This window comes from Marmota monax, unplaced genomic scaffold (assembly GCF_021218885.2).
Source record: "Marmota monax isolate L192 unplaced genomic scaffold, Marmota_monax_Labrador192_F-V1.1 WCK01_AAM20220418_F8-fsc00055, whole genome shotgun sequence".
Taxonomy (NCBI): Eukaryota; Metazoa; Chordata; class Mammalia; order Rodentia; family Sciuridae; genus Marmota; species Marmota monax.
The window spans coordinates 10,123,768-10,145,141 of record NW_026695205.1 but is presented as its reverse complement, the minus strand read 5'-3'; the positions used below and the strand labels follow the sequence as shown (position 1 = coordinate 10,145,141).

The 21,374-nt window shown below is 49.1% G+C and overlaps 2 protein-coding genes across 10 annotated transcripts in view; one reads left to right on the top strand and one right to left on the bottom strand.

Moving 5' to 3' along the window:
* Pou2f1 (POU class 2 homeobox 1) overlaps nt 1–14,533 on the top strand; it is a 151,836-nt gene extending 137,303 nt beyond the window's left edge. For 5 of the 7 annotated variants that reach the window (XM_046430168.1, XM_058574446.1, XM_046430169.2 and 2 more), the window contains 3 exons: nt 25–364; nt 1,231–1,319; nt 3,582–14,533. In XM_046430168.1, the coding sequence (XP_046286124.1) occupies nt 25–364; nt 1,231–1,319; nt 3,582–3,892 (740 nt within the window). In that variant the 3' untranslated portion in view covers nt 3,893–14,533. The remainder of the gene's footprint in view (nt 1–24; nt 365–1,230; nt 1,320–3,581) is intronic. The other 2 variants (XR_006848752.1, XM_046430172.1) reach the window with 2 other exon arrangements.
* Nucleotides 14,534–16,823: 2,290 nt separating this feature from the next.
* Cd247 (CD247 molecule) overlaps nt 16,824–21,374 on the bottom strand; it is a 59,416-nt gene continuing 54,865 nt past the window's right edge. For 2 of the 3 annotated variants that reach the window (XM_046430176.2, XM_046430174.2), the window contains exons 5-8: nt 20,456–20,491; nt 19,599–19,655; nt 18,795–18,830; nt 16,824–17,781 (exon numbers count right to left, since the gene is read on the bottom strand). In XM_046430176.2, the coding sequence (XP_046286132.1) occupies nt 17,716–17,781; nt 18,795–18,830; nt 19,599–19,655; nt 20,456–20,491 (195 nt within the window). In that variant the 3' untranslated portion in view covers nt 16,824–17,715. The remainder of the gene's footprint in view (nt 17,782–18,794; nt 18,831–19,598; nt 19,656–20,455; nt 20,492–21,374) is intronic. The other variant, XM_046430175.2, reaches the window with a different exon arrangement.

Sequence of the window (21,374 nt, the reverse complement as noted above, 5' to 3'; positions counted from 1 at the left end):
TTCTCTAACCAGCTTTCTTTTCAGGCACTACAGACAGCACCTCCAACAACACAGCAACAGTGATCTCCACCGCACCTCCAGCTTCCTCAGCAGTCACCTCCCCGTCTCTGAGTCCCTCCCCTTCTGCCTCGGCCTCCACCTCTGAGGCATCCAGTGCCAGCGAGACCAGCACAACACAGACCACCTCTGCTCCTTTGTCCTCCCCTCTTGGGACCAGCCAGGTGATGGTGACAGCATCAGGCTTGCAGACAGCTGCTGCGCTCCAGGGAGCAGCACAGTTGCCAGCAAATGCCAGTCTCGCTGCCATGGCTGCTGCTGCAGGGCTCAGCCCAGGCCTGATGGCACCTTCACAGTTTGCACCTGGGTAAGGAGTGTCCTCATTTGGTTCACATCTGAGAAACAACTGGGAAGTTGTCCAGGAATGGCTTATGAGGGAGACTTTTTATCACTGTCTTTTGTGGTGTGGGGGCTCTTTAAATGGCCTGCTCTGTGGTCATACAAGGACCTTGATTCCAGAGTTGAGCCCAGGTTGCTCAACACTCAGGTAAGGGCAAGAGCCACACCTTTCTCTCCACTCGAAGACCCAGAGCACCTAGTCACTGAGCACCTCAGCATCTCAGTGATGGGGCTGGGAAGGAAGCCCAGAATTCCTGACTCTCTCTGTGCTTTCTCCACTGAACGCTCAGCTGTCTTCTTTCTAATTCTCAAACATGGATAAGAGAAGCAGTAAGAAGATTCCTGATTTTATGTTATTTTTTTAAATATATTTTTAATTGTAGGTGGACATAATAACCTTTATTTTATTTGTATGTGGTGCCGAGGATCCAACCCAATGCCTCACGCGTGCTAGGCAAGTGCTCTACCACTGAGCCACCACCCCAGCCCAATTTTACGTTATTTTTGTCGGGCATATTATTGAGAATTCTCCTTTTCTCTGAATTTTTTTTGTTGTTGTTTGTTTGGATTTTTTATTTACTTATTTATTTTAAGAATGACATAATTCAAAGAAGAGTCAAAGTAACTGTAAAAGTCATGTGTTTGTGCAGACCATATAACCTGTGGCAAGTAAGCCTCAAGGAAAGCAGGAACTCAGAAGCAGCCAAGCATTAGTGTAGGGAGAACGGCTCCATGTACTTCCCCATCCCAGTTTTTCTTTCTTGTTCTTTGGGGGTGTTGTTCAGCTGACACTGCATCTGTGTGTAATAGTGTGGCCCCTATTTTGACTTGCAGAGGTGCCTTACTCAGCCTCAATCCAGGGACCCTGGGCGGTGCTCTCAGCCCAGCTCTGATGAGCAACAGTACACTGGCAACTATTCAAGGTGAGTCAGGAGTCTCTCCGTGGTTAGCTTGTGCTGGGGAGATGAGGGCAAGGAGCCTGCTCTGCTAGAGGTGAGCTTGATGGAGGGATGGTTGAATGCTGACTGGCTTTTTCTCGAGGACTATGAAAATATCCTTGTGGAAAAGGTTTGTGTTAGTTTGTAAGAAGAATACCCAGTTTGGTATATTTTAAGAAACCAGGACTTTATGCTGATGTTTATTTTCTTATGTGAGTAGACTTGGAGGCAGATTTTTTTTTTTCCTCCAGATAAATTTATCCAAGTGCTCATCTCAAATCTTTCTCAAGGCAAATTTGGCCAAGTAAAAGTCCCAGCCCCACCCTGCCCCAGAGACCATGGGTGGACAATCCTATGGTGAGTGGTCAATAGAGCACATGGGGCAGATTTCCAGGACATTTTTATTTATTTATTTTTTTAAATTTATTTTTTAGTTTTCGGTGGACACAACATCTTTATTTCCTGCTGAGGATTGAACCCAGCACCCCGCGCATGCCAGGCAAGCGTGCTACCGCTTGAGCCACATCCCCAGCCCAACATTTTTATTTCTTGAATGAACATCAGGGTAGAAGGCTCATCCGGGTTGTAGTGTTGCCTCCAAGCCTGTGCTGGGTCCCTGTATGCCCTTCGAGGGGCATGCATTCCACATCAGGAAGGGGTGGTTGGTCCTGCTCTGCATCTGTGTTTCATGTCTGAAGGGGCTGGCTGCTGTGTAATTTAGGAGAGCATCTCCATATTAATCAGAACACTGTTTTCTTGACTACTTAGTGCTTATACAAACATTCTTGGAGCCAAAAATAAGATATTAGGCAGCTTGGATCAAGATTAGTGTGCCATGGGTGTGTCTAGCTGCATACTGTAGAGAATGTTGACTTGCAGAAAAAAACACATCATAGCCCTGATTGCCTGATGTTATTTTGACTTTCTGTTTGACTTAAGTTCTATCTAAATTGATGGTCAGATCTAAAGCTTTTTGTTATACAAGGATTTCTTTTTGGACTAAATTTATAATAAATCACTTTTTCTCGTATATTAGGGAGTATCTCTGGGCTATGGGGATACTACAGAGGTGTAATGCCTGACCACAGATCATAGTCTAGGAAGATCTAGAATTGGTCTGTGACCCTAAGCCTGGAATATCAGGAAACTTCAGGGTACACCAAGTCTCACTTTTGTGTCGTATTTCTGTGGTCACATCCAAAGTCAGGAGCATTCCCTTGAGCTATAGATTATGTTACCAGCCAAAATTTTAGTACCATCAGAAAAACCCTGAAATCCACATATGGGGTGAGGTTATGTGACTGGGAGTGTGTAGGAATGTTGTCAGGTAATAGGGTAAGCTATAAAATGGAAGTCCTAATTATTTTATTTTATTTTTTTAATATTTTTAATTATAGATGGACACAATACCTTTATTTTGTTTATTTAGTGTTTTTATGTGGTATTGGCGTTCGAACCCAGGGCCTCACACATGCTAGGCAAATGTTCTACCGCTGAGCCCTAGCCCCAGCCCCTAATTATTTTAAATAAGATGTTGATGATAGAATTTGTGGAGAACAGCAGCATCCTACAGAAATCCTCCCCTGATGATCACGTGCTGGCCTTGGCCAGCCACCGAGGCCATGTGCCTCACTGCCTCTCTGTCTCTGCTACAGCAGCTGCCTCAGGTCTGCCCAGGAAATAAGAATCAGGCAGACCTTTCACTTTATTTGATAACTAAAGCCTTTTATAAAGACTGTTTTTTTTCCCTCGTGCTGGGGATAGAACTCAGGATCTCATGCATACTAGGCAAGTGCTTTACCAATGAGTGACATCCCCAGCCCAACAAAAAAATATATTTTTAATGCTTTAATGACTTTAGCTAATTTGTCTTTTGAACAGAGGTAGTTTGATATCAATTTCATTGAAGACAAAATTACTGGCTTTAACAAATATTTCTAGGTTAAATGAAATAAACTTAAAGATATTTAAAATATGACTGAGTCATCATTAGACAGTTCTTAAAACTCTCCTTAACCTCCCCTGCTGATACTCAATAAGTTATGTTTCTCAGTCCTTTACATTCTTCAGAATTATAAATAGATTCCGGTTGGTATCAGTGTAGCTCTGTGAGGAAGAAAAGTCAGCAAAGGCTCGCACTTTTTCCTGAGCTACATGAAAACGCAGAGCTGTAACGAATGTGATCCAGCTTCTCCAGGATGACGTTAACCTTCTCCTTCCTGCCTGTTTCTCGGGGTCTGTGTCTAGCCCTTGCTTCTGGTGGCTCTCTTCCAATAACGTCACTGGACGCAACTGGGAACCTGGTGTTTGCCAATGCAGGAGCAGCCCCCAACATCGTGACTGCCCCTCTGTTCCTGAACCCTCAGAACCTCTCTCTGCTCACCAGCAACCCCGTCAGCTTGGTGTCTGCCGCTGCAGCCTCCACCGGGAGCTCCACACCAGTCGCCAGCCTTCACACCGCCTCCAGCTCTGCAGAGTCCATGCAGAACTCGCTCTTCACAGTGGCCTCCGCCAGTGGGGCTGCCTCCACCACCACTACCGCCTCCAAGGCCCAGTGAGCGGGGGCGGAGGTGCCGCCAGGGCCTCCACCCTGCAGTGTGGCCAGGCTGCCTGCCAGCCAGCCAGCCAGCCGCTGCCCTCACCACCTGGTGAGGGGGGAGGCAGGGGAGAGGGAGTCCACATGCCAGAAGAAAGCAAGGATGGAGACGGACAGCATTTGCCTAATTTTATAATAAAACACTGTCTTTTCAGGATTGCTTCATGGATTGGAGAACTTTCTAACCAAAAATTTAAAAAACAAAAAAATCAAAAACAAACAAAAAAAAAACAAGTGGAAGGACTACTTATCATCTCCAGCAGTCGTGATGACAAGCTAAGGTGGGTACCAGTTCCAGTGTAGGAAGGGATTTCTGATTTGTCTAGATTTCTTTTTTCTTTAAAAAAAAAAAAAATCATTTTTATGGGTCTGTTGTACAGGCCATTGAGTCATAACAAGGTGTTTATAATCGTATCAATTGCGTTGGGGGTTCCTTTCTTAACTGGTACAATTTAGGCCGGCCTGTATTACTGTATCTCTATGGTTGTTGTTGTTGTTTTTATATATATATATACATATATATATATAGTTTGGACATGTTTGTCTCTTGCTCCTGGATCCTGTTTCAGTGAGCTCCCACACTGTGGGGAGGGAGGGTTTGGGGCAAGGGAGGCGTATGCTCTTAACTGCGGGGAATGTTCTTGCTGGTTTCCTTATCCTCCACGACTCTTACAGAGGTGCTAGAAAATGATTTTCTTTTGCCACTTATGCAAGAGGCTGGTGCAAAAGCTGAAGGCAGTGTGTGCAGACACTCCCGCCCAACACGCCCCTCCCCCAGCAGGCGTGCCTTTGGAGCACTTTTGTGTAGGAAGGAATTCCTGCTGAACTGTAGCTCTCACTCACCCAATCATGGACCGCCCCCAGGCCCAGATCCTGTAGTGCAGCAGCTGCTTTCCGCGCTACTCTCAATGGGAACAGCTCTATGTGTTGCAGGCAGGATTTGGTTCCAAAGAGCAAAGACTACTGCAGACACCTGACTTGGTGGTTCGCCTGATTTCTTATCTCCTGAAAAATGCTCCTACTGTTGGTGTGTTTGTTTGTTTGTTCATTTTATGGGAGTTTCTCATCCAAACTTGTTTTAATTTCGTTGGCAAAGAACAAATTGACTTACTGGTATCGGGGAACTTTTCCCTTTTTTATTTTCTAAAGGACTTCTATTAGACTGTTGTCCATCAATTGATATATCCAAAAGAGTCCCTGAGAGGAGTCTGAGGTCGCCACCTTTTCCTCTAGAGCACCACAGACTTCCTTTCCACTGGATGGCTCATCAGGCCTAACCTGAACTCTCTGGATTCTCTGACTGACAAGGTACTTGCTGGTGGGGCTTGGGTTCTGCAGAACCTCTGAAGAAACGCTGAGCAGGAACATGGTGCACCCCTGGGGGGCTGCCCCTGCCAGGAAGTCCAACAGCAGTGCACATCTCTCTATTCTTACAGAAAGAGATCAGCTCTGTAACTGTTTTCAGGGTGTTTCTAGACCACATAAATGAGCCAGTGGAAGGGAGGAGCTTGTGAACATGGACCAAGAGGAACAAGGGCAATGTAGAGGTTCAGTTCCCATTTTTGCCAATGTACTTTTATAATACTCTGTATACCAAAAACCTTCCCCAAAGACTGCCTTCCCACCTTGGAGCTTGATCTAAGTTTCCCTTCTTTCTGGAGGTAGAGGTTCCCATCTGGTGTCCCTGGGCACTTGCTTCAGTCTCGGGTGGTCCTAAGACTGCATTCTGCCCCTCTTTGAGCTGGGGGTTGAGAAAGAGCTTTCCTTCCGATTGCCCTGCTTGTGTCCTCAAGGGAGCTGGGATTCGTGTGTTGGCCTGTCCTCCCCACTGTTCAGGAAGGCAGTAATACTGACACAAATGTGTACGTGTGTGTGTCTGTGTGTGTGTGAGAGAGAGAGAGAGAGAGATTCAAGTGGGAGACAGTCAAATTAATATTAAAGGTCAGAAACATTTTAGTCCCCTTTTAATTCTTTAGTTCCTCTTGTTTTATTTCACAAAGTATTTAACTACCACCCCTAAATTTCCTCTTACCCATCATTTTCCCTAAAATCCCTCTAAAATCAGTGAACTACAAGCAGGGAAACTAACAATGTTTATCCACCTTTCTGTGTGTGGTGTGTGGTTTTGTTTTGTTTTGTTTTGTTTAAACTAAGCTTGAACCAAAGTCAATTTTTTTAGCAAGCTGCTGTACTAATGGACTAGTTTATAACATGCAGTTCAGACACATGGAGGAGATAGATGCTACTGACAATTTCTTTTTCATTTCTTTTTTTATTTTATATAAAAGTTGCTGCTTGTTTTTAATCTTCTATGTTGGTTAATTGTAATATTCTCTGGGCAGACTTACCTTGATTTTTAAATAGTTTATTTAGGTTGGTATGTAAATAGAATGGCTCTGTTAGTTACTAATTTCTCTCCACTCCATCAACTTTTTCTCTGTTGTAGTTAAATGTAATATAATCTCTTATTCTGACTTGACATCTCTAATTTCAGTCTGCGTAAATGATTTTAGGGCTATTACTGTGGCTGCCCATAGTCACAAGTCCCTCTTTTGGGAGTGGTGGAAGATAGGAGGAAGGATTCCGGAAGAGAAATGCAGGTAGCCACCATACTGGATCCGAGGCTATAAATCAGTTTCCCAAATGTTACCAAAGGAAGCATAGAGCTTCAGGGGACTCTGGCTATGCCCAGTGAGTTCAGAGAAAGGCTGTTTTTGTTATTGTTTTCTGTGTAGCTAAAAAAATGATCCCTTTCCCAAATAAGCTTCACCAACAAACTCCAGTACTGAAGAAGATGCTAAGCTTTAACTGTCAGCACAGTGATCTTTGAGTCCCCCACCCTATCTATATTCTAATCACTTTGGAATATGGGGATTCTGTCTTTTTTTTTTTTTTTTTAATGTGAATCACTTGATGGGGGTAGACCTTAAGCCAGCATAAAAACCTCTGTTGAAAAAGTAAATCTTTAGACAAGGGTAACTTTAAAACTTTTTTCTTTTTTTCACTTATTTAAAAATAAGTTGTGAAATGAAAGGTACTTTTACGCATGTACACATGAAACACTAATAGAGCTGTTGGTGGGGATCTTGTTTAGAATCAGCTCCCCATCATCATCCCTGGAAACTCTGCTGATCATACTGCTTCATGATCACCTTAGTCCTTGTTTATTTTATATCATTCCTTTTTTTTTTTTATCATCTCAAATGATGCTCTTTGAATTGAATGAACTATCTCCTAAGGTGCGGTACTCAGACTTAAATTTTGGCCACCTTTTCTGGGAACAGTCTTCAAACTTAAAAGGTCCAGTTGACCAAAAAGAAATATTTGATAGAGTTTCTGCATCTCAGAGAGGAGGAACAAGTAGATCATTACAATGCATTGCATTGTTCTTCTGTTTTCCCCTTAATGTTTAGACAAGTTTTATTTCATCCCTGAATTTGCTTAACACATTAAGCCAAAGACTAATTTTAAATGCATCTATAACGATACTGTATTTGCCCATGGTAACAGGCCATCCCTAGGGGTGGTGAATGTAGTTGTTTAAATCCTGCTTATCATGAGCAATGCAATTTGGTCATGAACTTTATTTATATCCCATGTAAATCTGAAGGACAGAGCAGAAAGACCTGAAGGGGGCCTCTCACAGGAACAATATCATTGTTCTAAGAAATAAGTTGAGTGCTGTTTCTGAAGTTCAAAAAAATAGGCAGCTTTTTAGAATTAAGAAAAAAAATATTTATATCACTTGGCTGATGTAATACACACTCCCATTTATTTATTGTCAGAAAGGTCAGTACCTTCCCAACATACTCAGCTTGTTGCTTAAGAATGGAACCAAAGGAATCCAACTTCCCTCTTATGCAGGAGCATGCCTATTTGTACTTTGTGGTAGCATTATTAGAAGTGAACTTTTTTTAGCAAAAGGGAAAATATCGATTTAAAAGTTTTTTGTTCATCTTGCCGATTCATTCTATAGCGTTTGTTGGGAAAGAAAAAGCACAATTATGCCTCTTTTTAATGTTATTTTGCCCATCATCTTTCATTTATTTAGGAAGATGGGGAAATAGTCTGTGTATTATCCAGAAGCACAAATATTTGCTTGACACAACATCTAGCCCAATCTTTAAATTCTATTTAACGTGCTGGAAAAACCGAATATATTTGCAAATATAGGTAATTACTGTTAGTTAGAAATCCCGATTGAAAATGTTGCAATTAGGATAATAAATACTTGGTTCACAGAGAAGCCCTCTGAGAGTTCATGGTCTAAAGTGGTTCCCAAGCTATATCATCCTCACAGTCTTTCTTAACAAAGAAAGAAATAAGATCCTTGAGCTAGGAAGCAGAGGAGAAGCCTCTTTCTTTAGTTCCCTCCCCCCCCCAAAAAAAAAAAAATGCTGCCCAGGTATGAAGAAGTGAGGACCCTCCTGTGGGCAGCCTTCTGTGGCCTGGCCATAAGGAACCCCCAAAAGCCAGCCTGTGATCTGAAAACCCTTGGTCAAGGAAGGGCTGCAACAATTCATTAGGAGAGTTTGGCCAAATACCTTCTCATTAAATCAGCATTTAAACTTGAAGAATTTAAAGTTTATTTATTCTTTACTCTTTAGACTGCCAGTACTGATGGAAGAAAAAGACTAAAAGGTCTGAAATTTTAAATTACCCAGAAGGAACAGGAATTGGTGGATGAATTTGCTTGTGACCACTGTGAGTTCACTGTGTGTCTGTGTCTGTGTGTGCGTGTGTGTCTGTGTGTACGAAGCACTTAATGCCTCATACTGCTTGTGTAATCATAGCCCTGGCCATTCTGAAGTCATTTTCAGTTTGTAACATTTTGAAGGTGATACTTTATAAAGTGGAAAATCTTTTTTGGTTTTTATCTTTAGTTTTGAGAAGGAAAAAAAAAAAAAGTCCCTTGGCATTCCTCTGAGAATAACTGAGATGAGCTGTGTGCAGCCTGGGTGGCACCTGCGATATGCACACAGTGGGGGACAGAAGGCAGCAGGGTCATCCCTGACAGCTGACTGGAGTTCTTTGCCGGTTCTGCCCGTCCTTTTCTTACTCCAGAGAGATTCAACAGGACAGCCTTGAAATTTGCAGCAGGACTTGAAAGGGTCCTACCAGGAGGGCAGGGAACACGTTTCTTGAGTTGTCCAGTTTGCATCCAGTTCTCTGGGCTAACAGCTGTCGCTTTCCATGGCCCTCCCTATTCTTGAGGCACAGTTACTTATTGGACTCTTCTGCCCTGGCCTTTGTGGGACTCTTAGGTGGCTGTCTTATCTGGGTCTCCTTCCTTCCCCTCCTTCCTTCTCTGTGAATGTGGTACCTTAGTCTGTGAGGCTGATTGATGCTTGTGGGTAACCGCTGGCTTCTGGCACCTTCATAAAATACCTCAGCATAGCTTACGTGTTGCAGAATTGGTTTAAACTAAAAACCAAATAAATAAAAGAAAAAACTTTATAAATAGTGGAAATAATTCTAGCTGTAGTATTTAGTTAAACTAATGTTCATTATCATTGATAAACATGATTGATGCTGTATGTATTTGGGATCCTGTTTATAGGTTACAATTTACAGGGTTAGGGAGGGTTGGGGTGGGGGAGAAGATGATTATGTTAGAAGGAAAATGTTGTTGTGTGTGTTTCCTTAAGTCTGTCCTGCCGAAGGAAGCCTGGTGTCCCTGGGACTGGGCTTGGGATTTACAGCCCTCTGAGGTCTGGTGTGCAGGGCTGGGCAGGGCACAGTGGTGTGTGCGAGTTGCCACGGGAGCATTTGCAGCTTTTCTATGGCTGCCATGTCCCCAAACATGCCAGCCTCTCATAATGACCATTACCTCTGTACATAGCAGACACTTAGGCAAAGGATGAGTGTAGCCATCCGAGTGTTTGGGGAGAAGTAGAGACAGAGGAAGATGCACACCAACTCACTGAGAGAGAGCATTGAGCAATGGCCCTGACCTAGGACAGTTAAGGTGATTCCTCGTGTCATCCTCTGTCAAGCTGTTGAATGTTGTGCTAGCAGCCCAACATTTAAAACCTCACTTCCTTTTCTCAAAGAATAGTTCTGTCTAGACCAGAAACACAAACAGAAGAAAGACCACCAGCCTGCTCCTCACACCTGTGACAAGGTGCAGCCTTTAAGGACCGGTTGGTTGGTGGGATGGAGGGGAGTTCTGTTCCGAGTGGGGGCAAAGAGGAGAAACAGTGGTGGTCAGGAGAATTGGGAGCCCTTTCTGCCCATGCTCCCGGCTCCCTGAGTTCAGGTGTAGAACTCCAGAAAGGCTTTTATTTGAATAAGTGATCCATCTCACAGAACTTACGTGGGGTTTGGTCTGTGACCAGAGACACTGCTGTGTCATTGCTTATCTTTGGTTTTCAAAACAGGCAGAGAGAAAGGACCAAAAAGCTGGAATTTAGAAAAGTTTGACCTTGTCTCTTCTTCCCCTCCTTCCCTCCTACCCATTTTTTGAAAGTCTTACTGGTTATTCTGCCTTTCGAAAAGAGATTGGTTTTGTGTCCCTCTGCTGGCTCTGTGAAGATGGAGTTGCTCCGTGTGGCCATGATATTCTTGGAATTGCTGAGAAATTTTGGGAGGGCAAAAGATGGGGTAAATTCTTTATTTCCATTTATCTAATCCTCATAAATAGAACTGTAGAGCCTGTTTGGGTTCAGACAGTGTTTAGATGTGGTATCTGTCCTGTCTCTCCTATGAAGCAGCATTTTCAAGAGCAGGATTACAAAGGAAACAAAAGCTCTTCCCTTCTCCTGTAGAGCTGTTTTGTTCCCAGATGTCTTTAAAATATATGGTTCTGGGAAGTTGAGTAGTCCTGTCTCAGTGTCCTCCAGACAGGGCACGTGCAAGGGAGAGGGAAGGGAATAGGAATAGTTGCTCTCTTAATCATCCCTCAAAAATGATCAGGGTGCAGAACCTCATAATAGCTTTCCTAATAATCTTACTGTTCTGACATTATGTAAAGGTAGTCTTAATAATGTGTGACTTTTTTAAAAGCGCTAGGTAGGTTTCTAAGTAGGTGATAGGGATATTGAAGATAAGAGCACTTGAAACAAAGCTGTGGGAAGACAAGGTGTGCATAAGGACCGCGTGGAAGGAAGGCGCTTACTGTTGCTGTGTCCCTGAGTCTGTCCATGTGCCCAGTGTCGGCTTCTGGTTCAAACCCAGGATGCTGCCAAAAGTTAAGACCCCCAAACTAATTTAGTGTAAAAATGTTAAGGTCTGCTGCAGGGTTTTCCCTGTTCACTAGATCGTTGTATGTAAGTTGGCCACCACCTCACAAGAACAGATGGAGACTGCTTCTGTAAACTGGCAACAGCTCTGACTTCTCCACCATTGTACCCCAAGTCTGCGGGCGGACAGCTGGGGACAGTGCTGTTTTAAAACGAGACATCTGGAAACCTTAGTTCCTTGAAACCGGAATCTCTTACAGCAGAGCCTGATCCCGTCCAGCCCCAGGCATCCTGGAGTCTGAGAGCAAGGGAGGCAGGAAAGCACTTTCAGAGGCTCAGGTGGCAACCTAGGGACAGTGCATTGCAGGCGGTGGGGGGTGCCCACCTCTAGTTCCATTCCCACATGAGTCTGCAGAAGGTGCCCACTTCTAAGAGCAGAGTGAACTAGTGCAGCCTGATGGTGGTTAAGACTGTAAACAATGGGAGAAAGCGGGAGGGATCATAGACTACGCAGATGCAGGGCACGGACTCTGCAGCAACCAGTGTGTCTCCTCGAAGGTTGGTGGTGGGTAGAAAGAGCCTTCTCCCAGCTCTTGGCTCTGCTCACCTGGGCACGTGCGAGGGTCCACCAGGGTTCTGACCCTGCAGGTCACCGCCTGCACGGGACAGCAGTGACAGAGGCGAGTGAGGAGCACAGAGTTCTGCCCACCTGGCGTGGGAGCTCTTGTATACCTCATTGCTAACTCGTGACTGAGTGGCTTGCTTTAACTTCCTCTCAGCCCCACAGAGCTGCCCAACCCACCCTCCCCTTTCGGCAACGCTGAACTCTGGCCTATAGCATTGTGGGACCTGTCTAGGGTGGGACCCTAGGAGCCCCTGAATGCCGCTGCTCAGAGGCTACTGCGAGCTGGGGCGGGTCGCAGCCCAGGGTTCCTTTTGTTGCCAGGGTCTTCCCAGGTCTCATAACCTGGTTGTCCTGCCACCTGCCTTCAGGGTGCCAGCTGTCTGCGCCCCGCCCCACCCCGTATTTCTGACTCTGGCCACAATTTGACTTCTGTCCTTGCCTCTCCCCAGGTGGGGTCTAGGCCGTCTCCTTCCCCTGAGACCTGGGTGGAAGGGAAGACACCAAAGGTCCCTTGGAGTGGACTGCTGCGTACACATTTCACTTTTTTCCTTTGACACGACCAAAAAAAAGAAATCCAAATATTTAAGTTGTTTTTTATTATTATTATTATTATTATATTATTATTATTATTTGACAATCTTATATTCAGTGGGCTCTTCAGAAGCTGCATCCCCAGCCCTTCACCTTTTCTTTGAATGTAGTGCTTGGCCTCCCATTCCCACCCGTAAAGCTGAAGAAACCCTTCGCCAGGTCTCAGACTGCTGCTATAAGCCAGGGGAGGGTGGTTTCTTTGTTTTGTTTTGTTTTGTTTTTAAATTTCCAGCCAAAACCAAAGATTTCTTAATGATTGTATAAACTCAAAACAAACAAAAAAACCAAAGAAAAGGGAAGTAAGTCTTCAGCATCAGCCAGTTCGCCACGTCCTGGCACTTGGCGCAGTGGGGCCGGGCAGGGGCCTCGGACTCTAAAGGGCGGGGAGCTGTTTTCCACGCCGGGGGTTTCCTTCAGGTGTGTCTCGGTGGCTTTGGCGCTTGCCAGCTTGTGAGCATGCCAGGAAGCAATTGGCATTTCAGATTTCCCAAACCCCGTCACACCATACTCCATCCGACTGCAAGCAGGGCCACCAGGGGGACTTAGCACAGGGACTAGGGGGCCAGAGCCGCTGCTGGCCAGGCCACAGGCCCCGCAGAGTGGGGGAAGTTGGGACACTGCGCGGTGGTCCGCTCGCAGGGCTTTGGTCAGGGCCTCGGAGCTTTCCTCTCTCCCCCACTGAGCTGCTTGGGGTGGCCAGAGGCCGCAGGACGCCCATCGGGCACTTCGCTTCTCTCCACTGCGGTTTGTCTCCCCTCCCAGCACCACTGTGCAACTATGCATTGTACTTCACAACCTCTCGCGCGAGGTCGATGCCTGTGACGTTTTAACCTGGGGGGTTGCAAATGAAGGAACTTTTTACATGGATCTTTTTAATCTCAGTTGATTGGGGGAGGGGGGTATTTGGTTCTAGGGTCATACAAGCTCTATCCCAAAGCAAAATCCAAATGTTAATAATATTAGCCTGATGCAGATACCAAAGAAAATTTCTTTCCTGCAGAACCTTAGACTTGTGTATTAAGTACGATTACCCAGCACTTGCATTAGTCTAACCTCAGTAATTCCAAAGCTTAGATGTATATTTTGGTATATTTCTGGGATTTAAAAAAAAAAAATGTCGTTTAACTTCTTGTTTGTTTCAGTGTAATGCTCTTAAAGTCATAGCATGGAACTAATTGAACTGTCCTATTCTTAGTAGTTTGAAATAATAGTATTTTTGTATGTTTTGGGTGTGTCTGTCTATGTATTAACATAACAGTTTTCACTGCCTAGGTGTTCATAATAAAAAAGAAAATGAAAAAGTTGTGAGTGTACATAATATTCAGTAATAGTCCTCCACCAAGTGTCATCTGGATCACATCGTCACTGATGACTGTGCCCAACTGGGTTTTGTTTTGTTTTAAAGAAGCAGTGATTGTGTTTTTCTAAAGATGCTTTCTTTTTCTCTGTCTTCAAATACCTTAACTCCCCCACTTTTTCTTCCTTTTTCTTTCTTGTTCTTTTTTAAATTACTGATTCAGGGGTGTTTTTCCACTGTTGTCAAGGGAGGGGTACAAGGGGAATTGTCCCCTGACCTCCTAAAACTTCTTGTTTTATGTACTTTAAAATGTGAGTTTGAGTTCTTCTTTGTGGAAACTTAAGACGTGGTGTAAATGATTCTTTCCAAAATTGTCCAGCAGCTTTAATGAGGCAGTGACAAGTCCTAAGTAGTTTACTGGGAGTCCTTTTACATTTCTCCTTAGACGACTTTGCAGTCTGGGTGGCTATTGTATAGCCTCACTGCCCCAGAGCGCCTGTGTAGCCATTTCCCCTCAGGTAGAAATATTTTGTAAGAATCAGCTGATGACTTGGAGCACTGAACCTTGTTATCTGTGCCCCTGGGAAACAGAGGTTTCCTGGTTTTGGAAACCTCAAACAAAGCGACTTTACCTGCTGGGGAACTAGCAAGCCTCCCAAGCCTGTGGAGGTGGTGGGGACTGTGAGAGGTGCTGTCTCTTCAAAAGTGCCCTTTATGTGACCCCCTCCTGCTGCCCGCAGGGCTGAAGGCTTGGGAGAGACTGCATAGGTGCCAGTGAATCAGAATGAATTGGTAGATTTTGTGTAGATGCATTTGTCTGCTGTAATTTTTATATATATATATTAAACTTACTGTAACTGTACAGTTCATTTCTGTTGTAAAACATCATTAAACCATTTTTCAAGTGTTTTCACATGGTTTCTGTGAGGTTGCTGTGTTGGTATTCTGGATCCTTCACCCACCTTCTCGCAGATGACTCATATAACCCTTCCAGGCTGCATTCCACAGCAGGTGCTCTCGGGAGCCCCGAGTCTCCATCCACTCACACTGGCTTTGCTCCTACCCTCGGGCTCCTGTGCACATAGCTGGGGAGCTGTGGCACTGAGTTCCCCTCCCCAGGCTCTCAGGTGGTCTAGAAGGGACCCTGTGTTGAACACAAGTGCTCTGTGTCATCAAACATGCAGGCTCTTGCTTGATGATCCTGACAGGGGACTCTTCAAAGCTCCCCTCCTGCTGTGCAGGTGGGACTGCAGAACTTGGATTGAACTCCACTTCCCTGGATGTATTTTTGGCGGGCACGCCCGTCGGCACATCTTGCCAGACCCTGAGCATCTCGTCTCCCCGGAGTCCTCTGAGGGAGGCTGGTCTCCTGTGTGAGGGAGCGCACCCGGCAGCCTCTGGCTCACTGTGCCCCTCAGCACTGCGCCTTCATGGGCCACTGCAGGGTCCATAGGAAGGAGAGTCGAAACTCAGGTGAATTTTCCAGAGAAAGCCTGACCTTGTCAGAAAGCTGTGGGGTCAGATCCCCCAGGACGAGGTCTTGGTTTGTGAGTTTGCGGAAGAGAGTGCCCATCTCAAGATGAGGCCACTGTCTCACAGAAGGTCCGAAGCGAGGAGACACGGGGTTCCCTTCTCGCACTTACAGCTTGTGTGTGAGTTTGTAAAGTGTCTTCCTAAAATAATTTCAAGTTCTTCACAGAAACTCTCTCCTTGGTAAAGACAACATAAGACAGACTTCAGCACGTGAAAACCTTGTGTCACATCCTACGGAATAGGGTGAAGGGATGGGCCTGAGTCTGCGTCCCGTTTCGTAAGGTAGGTCTGTTCTGACGGCTCCTGGGGAGGGCGTGAGCAGCAGTGCGAGGGGCTGTCACTGAGGCACAGACATGGTCAGGACTCGACTCTGACTCACAGAAGTGACTGCCAGCTCACCGAGACCCCCGGGGCCGCTGGCAGCAGGAAGCCCACACACCCCAGCTGGCCAAACACCAGGCATGGCCAGCCCCTGGAGGGGTCCTCCGCGCTGCTGCCCCACTTGACAAACTCTGGGCTCCTCGTGCAGGCCCAGCCCCTTGTGTCTGTCTGTGCCAGCACGAGGAACAGGGCAGGTCTTAACAGTCATGTCCTGCTGGGCCTCAGGAAGGGCCTCAGGAAGGGCCTCAGGAAGGGCCTCAGGAAGGGCCTCAGGAAGGGCCTCAGGAAGGGCAGGGCAGCCACGCTCGCCCTTGCCCGCGGGGCCGCGTTCTCCCAGGAGCTCTGCCCTCTCCACTCTCCTCTGTGGGCAGCCTGCTCCTCTCCCAGCCGCGCTCTGTGCAGCTGTGCTGTTGGGAGCCGTCCAGCCCGCCCAGCGCACTGCTGGCTCCCACCCGCCGTCAGTGCAGGTCCCACAGCCCGTGGGTAACTCCGCGGCTCCAGGAATGAGGTTGGGTTGGCGCAGCCCTGGGTACGGCTCGCTCATCTCAACAGACAGAAGCAGCAGACTTCAGCGTTCGAGGCTCAGGAGTGCACTCCCCTGCGAGGCTGCTCCCAGATGGAGGTTCTCCTCTCTCTGGGCTGTCCCCTGTGCCTGGCAGCGTACAGAGTGCTGTGGGAGCCCCAGGTTTTTGGGGGGTAGGTGGCTTTGCACTTCTTGACCAAGCCAAGGCTCTGGCTTCACAGTGACCTCACAATGTTTAACAGGTGGGCTCGACGAGTTGGGGCTTCACAGAGAGCCACCGCTATGGGTAGGGCCACCTTCCAAAGGGAAACTGACCTGAAGACCTCTTGCCCACCACCCACCTGTAGCCCTGTGGGCTGAGACATTGAGTGCGGTGGCATGTGCTACTATTGACTCCTGGGCACCCTCTGCCCACAGCATCACCCACTTCTGGCCTCCGAGGGAGGGGGTCTCCTGCCCTCCAGAGCTGGGCATGATGATGCAGGGCTCCTTGCCCGTTGCCCTCTCTGGGCTGGGGCACAAGACTGGGCCCACACTCCTATACTGGGCACTGCCCTCAGGAGTGGATTTGGCCACTACCTGAGATGGCTTGGCAGGCACTGACCCCATGGCAGCACTCTGGGCTGGCGCACCTATGTCCACCTGCATGTTCCTGGCAGAATAGGCGGTTCCCCCGGAGCAAGGGTGGCAGTGCTTTCCCAGTGACCGACTGCGTCACCATCACAGATTGACTGCTGAACAGAGCTTAGGGGACAGCACCGGTTTCACTGAAGCATTTATTATATGAAATGGGCTTTAGCGAGCCAGTATAAGTTAAAACCAAGCAGAGCAAAGAGGGTTTGCCACCCACAGCCACGTGTCCTTTAGTCACCAGGACGGGCTTGCCATTCCCTGGAGGCTGAGGGATGGTGCCTGGGAGCAGGGCAGGAAGGACTCCTCCCTACTCACTTCCACGCTTTGTTCATAATCTTAGTGACACTCCGTGTTCACACTCCATTTCCTATTTTTTAAACCAGATTGTGCACAACTTATTTTCCCTCTTAAGAGTGTGAACCTGTGAGGGCAAGGACAGCCTTGCACGTTTTTCCACCCCCCACAGTGCCTGGCATGCGGCTTGGTGATGCAGAGGCATGTCTGATGGAGGACTGCCCCCACTGGTCCTTCTGCCCAGCCCTTCCACAGAGTGGCCCAAGCACAGGTTACCTTGGGGGGGGGGGGGGGAGTTGACAGCAGGAGCGAAGCCACTCAGATTCCTGACAGCAGTACAGACAGGACATGTGCTGACACTGGGGCCTGCCCTGGACTTCACAAGGCAGACCTAACCCAGCTGTGAGGGAATTGTCCCCAACCCCAGGTTAAGACATGGAGCCAAGGGAGAGGGCTGCTCTCCAGGCACCAGCAAGTAAGTGTGAAGTCCTAAGGGCACGGCCTTGCCCATGACCATGGGCTGCACTCCCTTGGAGCCCAGGGACATGTTCTTTGTGCCAGGGCTTGGAATTGGAGATCAGCACATGTCACAACTGGGAAGCATCCTGTTTGTGGAGGGGAGTACTTCAGTGGCTGAGAAATATGAGGGAAGGCGGTGGTAAAGGGCTCATCCTGTCTTACAGCTGGCATCAGCAGGTCAGGCCTGGGGCTGGTGAGGCCCACACTGTTAGCGAGGGGGCAGGGCCTGCATGTGGAGAACATTGTAGGTGTCCTGGGTGGCTGGACTGAGGCCCTGGTGAAAGCAAATGGGAAGAGTGGTCAGAACCCGCAGCCACCTCCCCATGCCCTGCCCCCGCCTCCAGGAGCCATAGGTGGGCCCCTGGCTGGGGGGAGCTGCTGGAGAGAAGGCTCCCCTCCAGCTGGGTGCTCACCTCTCCCCAAGCTGCACCCCAGGTGCCTGGACCAGGCCCCCTTCCTGTCATCAAGAGGAAGAAGTTCCCCCACCTCAAATACTGAACTGCAGTCTCAGGAAGGGGCCAGGCTTGCTCCAGAGAATCTGCTGGTCTGATACCTGAGGACTAGTCCTAGGGAGAGTGGCTGGCTGCTGTTCCCAGACCCTGTCCCTACAGTGTGTTTGCCAGTCATGTAATAATTGACACTCAAGGTGCCCCCACCCCACTCTGGTGGAAGGCCACACCCTTTTCCCAAAGCCCAGCAAGGCCACTTTTGATATCACTGTCCTATGGCAAGCCCGCACCAGGAAGCCTGGAGAAACTGGACCGCTGGGGACCCTGGTAGAGAAGTAGATTGAATATGCTCAGTTTGCATAATCATCTGCACTGATTTGCATGAACCAGGCACCTCATTGTAATGACAATCTTCCTTTTGAAGTTGCCCTTTCTCTTCCTTTTCTTCAACCTTCCTGCCCATCCTCCCTGACCAAGGCCGACTGGAGGCAGAGAAGGCCTCTGCCAGGACCCAGCCACAGATGTGGACAGTCAGGGGTCACTTGTGTAGGAGCCTGTGCCCACAGCTGTCTGTTCCTTTGGGGAGCCCCATACCCTCTGGACAGTGGCCTCCTGTCTGCTGTGGCGTTGTGCATGGGGTGCCCACAACCTCCTGGCTGGAGCCACATAATCTGGTGGAGTGGCTGGGTCCCAGCCCTGCGCAGGGGCTTAGGGCAGTGGGGTTGCCGCTGGCCTGCAGGAGCCCCTGAGCGCCTGCCCTGCTGTTGGCGAGAACTGGTGCCACTAGCCACGAACCCTGGGCCTCAGTCTGGCCCCCCGGGAAGGAGGCTGGGCTCACCTGGTACAGGCCGTCTTGCGCCTTGCCTCTCCGACGCTGTGGAGAGAGAAGGGGTGTGTGGAGTCAGCATGGGCTCTTGCTCAGGCCCCACCTCTGGGAAGTCAGGTGACTGTCCAAGCTCTCCACACCTACCCCGCCCTCCGCCCCAGGGAGAAGGGGCCCTGCAGAGTAAGGTCAGGCACAGGTGGCTCTGGTGGAGGGTCTGCCCTGTTGCCCACAGCTTGGAAGTGGCCCCCTGCAGCTCTGGAAAATCTCGCCTGCTGTCCGCTCACCAGGAGTGGCTCTGCACAGTGGTCATGAGCTCCGGGGGAGTCGTGGAAAACCCCACTCTCTGTTTACTGCGTGACCTGGGGTGAGCCATTTACCTTCTCGTGCCTCGGACACACGAGCCTCACCAGGTCTGTGGGGACTTCGTGGAACCCCCAGTGCGAGGTGCTGGCCACGTGGGCATCATGGACACACAGCGCCCGTCAGAGGGACTCGGCATGCCCCCTCTCCATTTTGAAATCCTTGATCACTTATGAACAAGGGCCCCTGTGCTTCCATCCTGCCCTGAGACCCCCGTCCCAGACAGTGACCGCTTGGGCACACCTGGGGCCCTCAGTGCTTCCTGTTAGGAGTGAGGCTTTGACTCGCTTCTGCCTCCTGTACTGTCCTCCTGGGGAGCCCTGGAGTCACATTGCCCCTGGGGGCCACCACATGGGCTTCTGTAAGTCTCAGGAGGAACAGGCGGGAGAGGGATCCTGTGGCAGGCATGCCTGGAGGACGCTGAGGAACCCCTCAGGAGTCCAGCAGCACACTCACCTCTCCTTTCGTCCCAATCTCACTGTAGGCCTCCGCCATCTTCTCTCTCTGCAGTGCCTGGAGGAGAAGGCAGGAGGCACTGATTTACTGCAGAAGAGAGTGGGCTCTGCCGCCAGAAAGCCTCCGGATTCCCCAGGGACAGGGTTGCACCATCCCACCCCAGCCTCAGGCAGCCAGCGTCTCTCCACCAACCACTTGCTCCTCAGCCTCTGGGGATGTGCTCCGAGCTGTAGCTCTTTGCATGGTGAAGTTGTAGGCCACGGCAGGGACACCGCACAGTAAAGGACTCACCAAGTCCCTGATCATTTATTTGAGCAAGTTGTCTCTACACAGCCAATGACACGGGCTGTGGATCGGCTTTCTGCAGAGCAAGGGCAGAAAGCTCCGAGGGTGGTGGAGTGGATATTTCAAAAAGAAGCAGCACTCCGCACACCTGTAGTCCCGGCAACTCTGGAGGCTGAGCAGGATTGCCAGTTCAAAGCCAGCCTCAGCAAGACCAGTCTCAAAAAGGCTGGGGTGGAGCCCAGTGGTCAGTGCTTGCCCAGCATGGGGAGGTGTGAGCTTCAGGTCAGGAAAAAAAAGCACTCAGGAAAATGCCAGCCCCCAGGAACCGCAGCCTAGGAGGGGCTCCCACCCAGCCTGGCCTGCCCGTGGCCTCCCTCCCACAGGCCGGTGGACCTGGAAACTCCAGCAGCGGGCTCCAAGCTAACAGAGCCAAGGCAAGGGCAGGGGACAGGGGCGACACCTTTCCTCAAGTAGAGGCACTGCAGGCTGCAAGCAGAAACCAGGCAGGGACACCTGTGGAGGAGAGCCCCTCAGCCCTCCCGCTGCCCTGACGTGAAGTCCTCCCTACTCACGTTGTACACGCCGTCCTGAGGATTCTTCCTCCTCTGCTAGGAAAGAAATGAGGGAACGTCAGGAGGGGAGGCTCAGGCCACCAGCGAGCCACAGCCCATCCTGCCCCAACCTACTTCACCTGCGAGATCTGCCACCCACCTCCCTCCTCCCTGCCCGCCACAGCCCAGGGAGGCCACCTTCAGGCCCCTGCTGCACCAGGCGGCTCACGCCCGGTTGCCAGCACTTGGAGACACACTTCTCCTGTTTTGCCCAGGGTGGCCTCAGGGTCTCTGCTGACAGTCTGTTTGACCTCCAGAGTAGTTCATGTGTGTCTAAAGCATTCTATGTGCTCAGTGTGGTGGTGGCGCACTCTAGTCCCAACAACTCAGGAGGCTGAGGTGGGAGGATTGCAAGTTCAAGGCTAGCCTCAGCCACTCAGTGAAGACTCGTCTCAAAAAGTAAAAAGGGCTGGGGCTGTCGCTCAGTGGTGAAGCATCCCTGGGTTCAAAACCCAGTGCCAAAAATAAAGTGAGACTGTGGCTGAGGACAGAAATATTGCAGGCCACCCCGTTTGCAGGTCCTCTCTTCATGCAGAGAACAGGCCCTCCTTTCCCCCTCCCTGCAGACCTCCTAGTCCAGGGAAGAGGAGGAAAGAGGATGGGAGTCTTCAAGGAAATTGGTGGCCTCTCCTATTACCCATTCCTTCTAGCAGTGCACACCCAGCCCAGGGCTCCGAGGGGCTAGGGAAGGGCTGATGGCAGGTGTGACCCAACACATCAAGGGCCACAGGGCAGTTTCTGCCTCTGTTGGAAACCCTGCTCCTGAGAGGACTCTGCTCTGGCCCTGTTGTCTGTCCCGCTTGCCACCAGGGGTGGGGTTGACAAAGCCACCGAAGCCTGGCTCTGAGGAGGCCCTGGAGGGTACTCAGACCCACAATCC